The sequence below is a fragment of the Bradysia coprophila genome (genome assembly GCF_014529535.1).
Source record: "Bradysia coprophila strain Holo2 chromosome X unlocalized genomic scaffold, BU_Bcop_v1 contig_98, whole genome shotgun sequence".
Taxonomy (NCBI): domain Eukaryota; kingdom Metazoa; phylum Arthropoda; class Insecta; order Diptera; family Sciaridae; genus Bradysia; species Bradysia coprophila.
Window position 1 is genome coordinate 453,589 of NW_023503371.1, and position 10,289 is coordinate 463,877.

General features: G+C 40.0%; 1 protein-coding gene across 2 annotated transcripts; it reads left to right on the plus strand.

Annotated features, from left to right (window-relative positions):
• Nucleotides 1-496: 496 nt before the first annotated feature.
• LOC119070608 (histone deacetylase 6) lies at nucleotides 497-7,441 on the plus strand. 2 transcript variants are annotated; one of them, XM_037175027.1, is made up of 12 exons: nucleotides 497-724; nucleotides 2,960-3,075; nucleotides 3,149-3,340; nucleotides 3,414-3,544; nucleotides 3,614-3,797; nucleotides 3,857-4,321; nucleotides 4,440-4,499; nucleotides 4,762-5,209; nucleotides 5,280-5,361; nucleotides 5,422-5,841; nucleotides 5,912-6,731; nucleotides 6,797-7,441. In XM_037175027.1, exons 2-12 carry the CDS (start codon nucleotides 3,073-3,075, stop codon nucleotides 7,196-7,198), a joined length of 3,207 nt encoding a protein of 1,068 aa, XP_037030922.1. In that variant the 5' UTR covers nucleotides 497-724; nucleotides 2,960-3,072; the 3' UTR covers nucleotides 7,199-7,441. The 2 variants fall into 2 exon arrangements, with proteins under 2 accessions (XP_037030922.1, XP_037030923.1); XM_037175028.1 differs by lacking the exon at nucleotides 4,440-4,499 and adding an exon at nucleotides 4,542-4,601 and having other exon boundaries at nucleotides 500-724; nucleotides 6,797-7,399.
• The last annotated feature ends 2,848 nt before the right edge of the window (nucleotides 7,442-10,289 follow it).

Here is a 10,289-nt window from a genome sequence, read left to right on the forward strand (position 1 = left end):
CCATGCTTATGAACTTTACGAATTATAATGGTTTACCCCTGTGAAACCATAGGTATGTGTATGTACGTATTACTTGCAAAAATGAGACTGTAAGACTAGTTTGGAATTTTTTTTTCGACATTCCGAAACTTCTTCACTGAATTGTATATGAAATGTGACGGATTTTTCTAAAATTAAAAAAAAAAGATTGACATGAATGTCGCGCGCAAGGCTGTATACTTTGAGGAGGTCACGCAGACCGCCATTTTATTAGATACGCGGGAATACACCACTTCTGATGATTTTACATGTAAAAAAATTCACCACATCATCAAGACGACGAGAATCATCAGAGTAGGTGAATTTTTGTATGAAATCGGCCATTTTATCATCAACTGTGGTGTGTAACCCGCGTATCTGTATATGCGTGACCTCCCCAAAGTATACAGCCTTGGTCGCGCGAACTGTGCAAATCTTCTATTACAATACAATATTGCCATATTGCCATCACTGCAAAATATTTTGATAGTTTTTTTTTCGTTCTTGATGGATTATATCGTAGCTTCTTGTTTATATTCCTTGTTCAATCAAAAACAAAAAATATTACCAAGTCCAATTATTATTTTTACAAATATTGCTAAGACATCATTGCTGTTTATAAGAAGTTATTTGACGATTACGACGATGTAAACAAATTATTCAAACAAATACCCTGCAATTTTACTCGAAATACTGACAATAACTGGTAAGCTAACATCAAAAATACAGAGCTGCATTGAATCATATTCATGTTAATTGTGGGTGTCGAAAGTAGTTTCGCTCTAATTCGTCTGTGTTGTTAACTCTGAAAAACAATATGAGACAACCAACGTTTACCACGGGTTCAATTTCTCTTAGAATTGATCATTGAGTGCCACTAATCCTCTTGTTACGAAAAAGACACATGGTTATTATGGATCGATTCATAAAAATCACAATGTCAAAGAGCCAATTCGTTGAGGGTTGTTCTTTTGTGTAACTATAAAAATATTGCGCAACTGTTTGAACAACCAAATTTAACTGGTGCGATCGTTTAACAAACAGATGACTCTTGGCTTAATTCGAATGACGACATACTAGCTGGAAGAGGGAATGTAGGAGTAAAGTGGTTAGCCTTCAACTACATTTAAAAAAAAATCAGAAAAATGAGAAATTTACTTGCGGTGATATTTTGAATTCATTAATTTGAATTCTCAGCAAGTTTGCACCAAGTGTCAACATCGCAATTTAACGTTTTTCTGAGTTAAACGACTGGTTCTACTTTGAGAAGATTTCCATCATGAAGTATGCTGTGAAATTTCAATAAAAATTCGTCATTCACGTCCTTCCCAAGTCCTACCGATTCGTTGAGAGAAACAACTTTTACAACTTCGTTTTTGCTTATATTTGCAGTCATATTCTTTAGTGTGAGTATAATTGATATTTCTTAGACGTAAGGGGATGAAGCTCTATCTTTATCTACTTTTCACCCAAAATCATGCCATGTCATAAAAGGGGGCGTTACATGATGTATACCCTAATAATCCAAACGAGTTCATCACTCGTTGTATGAGTACTATTTTTACCTTTCACCTTTTAGGCAATATAACATTATATCCTACAGCAAGTGGTAATTATTTACGCAATAAAGCGGAAATTTTATACATGAAATCTCTGCCGCGAGCTATAAAGTCTTTAAGAAAATTGAAATTTTATATTTCCACTCGTGTGTTTCTTAAAGACCGCCACTTTAATAACAGCAATAGGAAAATGTTTTTACGTTTTCCATAGGCTTTTCTGTAAAATGTCTGTGAAAACCAATAGAGAGTCACCACACCACGTTCTTGAAACTATTCGTTCATTGGATGCGCTATTGAAAAACTTAAAAACGTGGAAAATCGGACCTCGGCGAAAATTGGTTCCATACCAAAACAAAGCTACGACATTTTTCTACTTAAAAAAAAATTGTTTGTCGTAATGGACCCTCTAGATTCGGTGCAGAGTGAAAGCTTTGCAAAAGCAGAAACAGCGAGTTCCTGAATAAACGATGAGTAGTCACCATTTCATCAGAAACTCACCGCTTCATCAGAAAGCCGTCGTTTGTAAACATTTTGTAAAAGGGAAGAGAAAATGAAAGTAGTAAAGAAACGACGAGCAGAAATGACGACCTTCTGGAGAAGCGTCGTGTTCCAGAATAAATAGTGATCTGCAGAAAGTGGTCGATAAATATGTCTTCAACTTATCAGGATATATTAATTCCTAAAAATCTCTCGGAGACACGCCGACTTCCAGGGTTTGCCGGTCCACATAAACCTAAATCAAAAATAAAATGACTGTTTCAACAGTAATCAAAGACTTAATAAAATTACGATTCTGCACCCAACGGGTCAAACGAAGGTCGGCGTGTCTGATCTCTCCGCTCGGAGTCTCCCACGCTACCCTTGTAATATGCTATTCAAATTCTTAATAAATGCAAGGACCGTGAATTCTCTATTGTTAAAACCGGTTTAAACCGATTTTAGCTGATTTAAACAATAGAAATATCGTATTCCCGATGACACTAGATGCTAGTGTGTGTTGGCCTTCGATGAATCCAGGATTTAAGGCACGATATTCATCTGACAAAATGTTGTTGGGAGCATGTTGCGATGTTAGAATTCTAACCGCCGCGACTTATCTTTAGTATTACGACATTCAATATTGCGTCATTCTGTTACCTATCAGGTATACGTGCTTCGGATTTAAATTCTATAAGAACTCACATTCCTCTAACCTGTTTTGCTAGATGTTTCTTCTTTTCATTTTTTCTGTAAACAACAGCTTCAAGTGTTGTTATGACTGGTACATAGAATTTCAAATTTTCACAATCATTAGCATAGTCACTAATCTCTCTTTTTGTATTTATTTACTAACGCCATAACTCAGACGAAATATTAAATTTGTTAAACGTTTTCGTTTGCAGATAGACAACTCAACAACCGTTCATTTGCTTTAAGACCGAAACGATGAGTACAAGATACAATTCTTGTTGAATGAAAATATTTTTTTTTGGATCGTCAAATACATTAAATCAAAATGGTAAGCGAATCCAGTGAACGCATTCTGTCCGATTTATCTTATCGCACAATTTATAATTCGCTTTTGATTACAGAGTTCACCAGTAGTTACACGACGAGGTGCACAAAAAGCGAAAATACAGACGCGTGGTATGGTCAAGCAGGAGGAAGCTCGCAAACCGAGTGCAGCTTTGTTAGAGGCGAAAAAGAAAGCTCGTGAGAAATTAAACACTAGCGCTAAACGTCCATCAGGTGAAGGGGTTTTGATTAGAGATATTTACCAGTCTGTACGTGTGTTTGTGTAACGAACATAATATTTTTCCGTTTTTTTTTTCTTTTATTAATTGAATCTGATCGCAGATGATGGACTCGATACAAATGGTTCGCGGTGAGACTGGCTTAATTTACGATGATCGAATGGCTGAGCACCGGTGTTTGTGGGATCCGAAATTTCCTGAATGTCCTGAAAGATTTACGCGAGTTGTCGATAGGTAGGTGTTTCAGTGGAGGTCAGACATCGATTATGATTTTGTCTCAATTGGGGGTTTTTCTTTTTGTAGATGCCAAGAACTCAAATTAATCGAACGTTGTCGAAGACTGACACCGCGTGATGCCACAGTCGACGAAATATTAACGAAACACACGAAAGATCATTATGAATTGCTCAAAAACACCAGCCAGTGCACGAATGAAGAGAGATTGGAAGAACTGAGCTCAAAGTTCGATGCAATTTATATTCATCCGGTGAGTAAACCGCTTAAAACTGCTCAGCGGTTCCAACGCTAACTATGTCCGTTTCGTAGACAACATTCCAACTATCTCTACTCGCCGTTGGTAGTACCATTGAACTGGTGGACAATATTTTATCGAATAAAATACAAAATGGTATGGCCATAATCAGGCCACCTGGTCATCATGCCATGAAGGCCGAATACAACGGCTATTGTTTCTTCAACAATGTTGCCATCGCGGCTCAACATGCGCTAGACAATCGTGGCTTAAATCGCATTTTAATTGTTGATTGGGATGTCCATCACGGTCAAGCGTCACAGCGGATGTTTTACGATGATCCGAGAGTTTTATACTTTTCCATACATCGTTACGAGCACGGCATGTTTTGGCCGAATCTGCGTGAATCTGATTTCGATTGGATTGGGGATGGTGACGGGAGGGGATTCAACTTCAATATACCTTTGAACCGGACGGGAATGACGAACGCTGATTATTTGGCCATTTTTCAACAGATTCTAATTCCAGTTGCTATTGAGGTAAGAATGAACAGATCGAAATACATTGAAATCGTTGTATAACGGACCATGGACTCGGTTGAATCGGGTCGTATTTTTGGTCGATCAATTGTCATTTCATTTACCATTTTCCAATCAGTTTCAGCCAGAATTAGTCATTGTATCAGCTGGCTATGACGCAGCGTACGGATGCCCTGAGGTGTGTTGATTAAATTTGATTTTTTTCTTCTAACTTTAACAGTTCTGCCCCGAATTTGTGTTAATATCGGCTGGGTATGACTCTGCATTAGGAGATGAGAAGGTACTTTGCACTTTTTGGTTTATGATGTGAAAGTTTTCGACTCGTACCGTCAATCGTTTACCTGTGCTCTTTTGATTCTATCAAATGCGGAGTTATGTCTGAACTGTTCACACCAATATGTCTATGTTACGTTCGGTAATTAGCTATTTTACACACTCAGGGTGAAATGGAAATAACACCGGCATGCTATCCACACCTACTATCACCACTGCTAACTTTGGCCAATGGAAACGTTGCAGTTGTTTTGGAAGGAGGATATTGCTTGCAATCATTGGCAGAAGGAGCCGCTCTGACGCTCAGAACAATCCTTGGCGATCCGTGCCCGACCCTGGTTGAACCACTAAGCGAACCATGTGATAGCATTCAAGAAACCATTTTAAATTGTATTCAACTACACCGTCCACACTGGAACTGCCTACAAACGAATGGAACATATACCTTGGAAGAGTATAACAATTTTACACCTCAAAGTGATCTGCATAAGGTGGTGCAAGCGTACAATTGGACCGAGCCAAGGCAAGAACGATTTTTAACCAGAGATTGTTATCCCGTCCAGTCTGAAGAATTTCTGAAAAAAGTGGCCGAACGATTGACTTCATTAAGCATTGGTGAGTTTGTCGACGGTTGTTTCGGATTTGGTCGAGTTTGCTAACGAGATCTTTGCTCATGAAATTTTAGCGACGAATCTAAGTGTTCCGCCAAATCGAGTCTGCTATGTCTACGACGAAATGATGTTACTTCACAGGAACCTTTATGAAGAGTAAATTAAATTCAAATGCCTTCGCTTTGAGTCCATTGACAGCCTTTATTGCATTTCCAGTCATCCTGAGCGACCAGAACGACTTGAAATGATCGAGCAACGATTCAAAGAGTACAATCTGTTCGAACGTCTGCGCAGGCTGCCGGTGCGTAGTGCTACAACCGATGAACTGTGTCTAGCTCATACCAGACTACACATCAATTCAATGCGTAAAATTGTGGAATCGAAAGAGCTGCAAGAGAGTGGCGAGAAATTCAATTCCGTTTATTTCCATCCGAAAACGTTTGAGTGTGCGTGCGTCGCTGCCGGGTCAGTGCTTCAAGTGGTCGATGACGTTTTAAATGGAAATAGTCGAAGTGGTGTCTGTGTGATTCGGCCACCGGGACACCATGCGGAGTCGGATCTACCTCACGGATTTTGTATATTTAATAATGTGGCTGTTGCGGCTCAATATGCAGTCAGGGATCACGGACTCAAACGGTAAAAATTGCACGCGAGACTAATGTGCGGCGACGTTTGGCAAATTAATTTTGTTTTTATACATTCACAGAGTCCTTATTGTCGACTGGGACGTCCATCACGGAAATGGCACGCAGCACATTTTCGAATCAAGTCCAAACGTCCTGTATGTGTCGATCCATCGATACGACTACGGACATTTCTTTCCACGGAGCGAAGATGCAAATTTCAATGTTGTCGGTGAGGGCAGTGGAACCGGTTTCAATGTGAACATCCCGTGGAATGCTAAAGGAATGGGTGACATGGAATACATAGCTGCCTTTCAACGTATCATTTTGCCAATTGCTTATGAGTTCGCACCCGAACTGGTGTTAATCAGTGCCGGTTTCGATGCTGCTCTCGGAGATCCATTGGGCGGCTGCAAAGTGACACCGGAAGCGTACGGTTACTTCACTCATTGGTTGTCAGCGTTAGCCAATGGAAAAATAATTGTGTGCCTTGAAGGCGGTTACAATGTCAATTCCATTTCCTATGCAATGGCTGCCTGCACGAAAGCATTGTTAGGCGATCCACTACCCGTCCTGCTGACAAATAAACGACTCAATTCCAGTTGCGTCGAGACCATTCAAAATGTACTATCCGTACAACAGAAGTACTGGCGTTCCTTGCGATTCAACAAAAAGTTGCCCAACTTTGAGATACAACGTTCGCCCATCGACGATCTGTACAAAGAATTCAATAAAGTTAATATTGCCGAGAAAAAGGCCAGTGATGGTGATACAAATTCAGGAAAGAAAGGCGATTCATCGCCTGGAACCAGTAGAGATGTGCAACCAAGTACCTCAACTGCTGCGGCATCTAACAGTAGTGCAGCCAAAACGTTGGCTGAATTTTTAGCCGAAAACAAAAATGTGAGTGATACGAGAGTCGGGCTATCCCGTCCAGGTTTTCAATTTTAATTTTAATTTCGTCACAGGCCTTACAAAACGAAGAAATGTTCGCCGTGTATCCACTGAAAAACTGTCCACACTTGAGTAGCCTGAATCCTGATCTGTTTGACTCCATTGACACAACGAAAAGTTGCATGGAATGTCAATCAACGAGTGAGAATTGGATATGCCTCGGTTGTGCTCAGGTGTTCTGTGGACGATTCGTAAACGAACACATGTTGTACCATCACCTGGACAGTGATCATCCGTTGACGCTGAGTTTTGCCGATCTGTCCGTATGGTGTTACAAGTGTGACTCGTACATTGACAATCCGTGTCTGTTTAAGTATAAGAATTTGGCGCATCAGAGCAAATTTGGCGAGGAAATGGTATGGTCGTACGGAAATACGTTAGAATTAGACGCTCAATCGAGTAGTACGTTATCTTGATTAAGTGAGATTTTGATTAAGTTTTTCCACTATTGGTTTTTTGGGTTTTCTATAGGCTTGTAATCATTGATATAATGCGCTGAAAGACAAAATTTAAATTTAGATAACTAACCAAAGAACAACGGTAAACACTTACAATTTTTTGAGTTTGTAATAATTTAAACTGTTTGATGACAACTTACATGAGTAGTAAATCGAAAACTATATTTTTCATTCGAAAATAAATAATTTGTTACTAACTCACCCACTAAAAGTGTACATTTAGTGCAACGTTATGACTCTGCGTTCGAATTTCCGGCTGTGATTTTGACGCTAGGACTTCAGTTCTTGTACTGGTAAGTGATTTTGATCAGGACAGAAAATAACATAATAGAACCCACTGAATTCAATATGACATTGGAATGCCTCTAATTCTGTTTACCTGCTATTCATCTCAGTTGGATATAAACTCAGCTAGTTTGTCTAAAGCAACAAAAAAACCGAAGATCCACTAAATTCCTTCCCGGTTCGATCGACTTCTAAACATCAATTGGATATGAATTTTCAAAACAACTATTTGGGTAGGATCGGTTCGAGTTTCAGGAAAAATATTTTTTGCAGCCAATTTTATAACACTCTGAAACGCTGATAATATTATTGAGAAATTCTCGGAACAGGTCGGGTATCCCTTCATTTGAATTCAGATTTAATCTGACCTGACCTGGACCGAGCAAATTGGAGTTTAAAGAATCAGGTAACCAGACAAACTGCCAGTTCAGGACAGTCTTTTTCATGTATAGTCAGGATTTTAGGTCAGGTCTTAGTTAGTTAGTTAGAGTGGGTGAAGCAAAACTTCAGCACCTAAGCCTCTAATGGGCCTGTTGTGCATACCCACAGGGTTACCTAAATCCTAGCTGTACGATTTAGATAATCCAAAATATTGCTGGGCGGAAGGCTCCAGATTATGTTGTATGGGAGAATGTAGGCTCCAAAGCTTTTAGCTCTAGCTGAGATGTAAGCGGGGCACTTACATAAAAAGTGTTCGGCTGATTCTATGTCTCCGCAGTTGTTGCACAAGCTACTTGGGGATAGGCCCATAGTGTGCAAGTGCTTATTTAGGAAGCAGTGGCCAGTGAGAATGGATGTTAATCTCCTTATGTTTTTTCTGCTAAGTGAGAGGAGATATTTAGCATTTTTGGCGTTGATCTTAATGCAGTTTTTTGATTGTCTGGCGTGGTTCGTTGAGTCCCAGTGTTGTTTGAACTGTTTGCTTTTCCATTTAGAGATTAGATTTGTATAGAATGACGGTGGTCCTTTTAGGAATGGTTCTGGTCCGCATATTAGTTTTGATGCACCCGCTTTCGCTAGAGTGTCGGCGATTTCGTTGCCTTGAATATTACTGTGGCCTGGGACCCAAACCAGTTTGACCGAATTGTGTTCGGCGAGTTCCTGAAGCTTGTCCCTACACTTAAGGACGGTAGACGAGCAAATCTTGTATGCGCTTATAGCCTTCAATGCGCTTTGGCTGTCAGAACAGATCATTACCGACTTTCCTCTGATGTTTTCGGTTATCATTTCCCGGCTGCATTGTGAGATGCCATATGTTTCCGCTTGATAGACTGTGGCGTAGAAGCCTAGCGAGTAGGATTTTTCAAATTGGGTTTGATGACAGAATGTTCCCGCACCTGCACGGTTGTTGAACTTAGAGCCGTCAGAGAACCACGTTACAAAGTTTTCATTTGTAAATGATTCGTAGTTTAGCCAATCGTCGCGAGATGGGATTTCTATACTAAATTTATTATCAAATCGAAAAGTAGGAACGATTTTGTCATGAGGCAGGGTGAAGCTAGGCGTTTCATTTAGCATTGTTTCCACAAGCTAGCGTGACCCATATTACTTTTTGTTAGTAGTGAGGATTGGTTAAGTCTAATACACGTATTTCTGGCTATTGCTTCTACGTGAATGTGCAAAGGCGCGATATTAAGTAAGGCTTCAAGAGCGATTGTGGGAGTTGACTTCATTGCCCCTGTGATGCTTAGCAGTGCAAGTCTTTGAATCTTTGCAAGCTGGTTCTTAACGATAGCTATGTGACATCTAGGCCACCAAATAAATGCTGCGTAAGTGATCATGGGTCTTACTATAGCAATATAGATCCATAGCATAGATTTCGGGCTGAGTCCCCAATTTTTGCCAATCGCACTTCGGCATCTCCATAAGGTTGCTAATGCTTTGTGCAAGCGGTATTTAAGGTGAGGAATCCAGTTTAGTTTGGGATCAAGTATGATGCCCAGAATTTTAACCATATGGGAGAGCGTAATCGCTTTGCCGAAGATAATTGGAGCTTTAAAACCTTCAATTTTTCTTTTCTTAGTAAATAGTATGAGCTGGGTTTTCTCAGCATTCACCTCCTGGCCCTGTTGATTACACCAACTTTCAATTAATCTGAAGGCCGACTGCATTAGGTCACATAAGGTGCTTACGAATAAACCTACTAGCAGAATAGATAGATCATCGGCAAAACTTTGAGAGAAGTAACCTGAATCGTTCAGTAGTTTAAGTAAGCTATCTTTTACTAAAATGTAGAGAAGTGGTGGCAGCACCCCTCCTTGTCGACAGCCTTTGTAGGCAACGATACTCATGGTGACTGGGCCTAGACGCGCTGATACAACTCTACTGCTTAACATGGCATAAATCCAGCTAGTTGTGGTTCTATCTGCGCCGTGCTCGTAACATGAGTTGATAATGGATAAGTATGTCATATTACTGAAAGCGTTTGATAGATCAATGAGTCCTCCTAGAGCGAATTGGTTGTGGTTGATTGCATTTTCAGCTCTGCTGACGAACTGATGTAGTGCACTTTCTGCTGATTTTAGAGGTTGGTATGCGTGTTGATTCGGGTGGATTGTGAATCGTTGCAAGGCTCCATCTCTAAGGTATCTATCTATAAGTTTTTCTAGAGTTTTAAGCATGAATGAAGTAAGACTAATTGGTCGGAACGATTTAGCTAGAGTGTAGACTAGCTGGCCAAGTTTAGGAATGAAAACTACTCTTGTTCCCCTCCAGATTTGAGGGATGTAAATGAGGCTGATACTAGCTATAAACAGTTCGTATA

What these genes read in the sequence shown, in the direction of transcription:
- LOC119070608 (XM_037175027.1), top strand. An exon ending in CACAGGAACCTTTATGAAGA is followed by an intron (nt 5,362 to 5,421) that starts GTAAATTAAATT and finishes TTGCATTTCCAG; the next exon opens with TCATCCTGAGCGACCAGAAC. An exon ending in AGGGATCACGGACTCAAACG is followed by an intron (nt 5,842 to 5,911) that starts GTAAAAATTGCA and finishes ATACATTCACAG; the next exon opens with AGTCCTTATTGTCGACTGGG.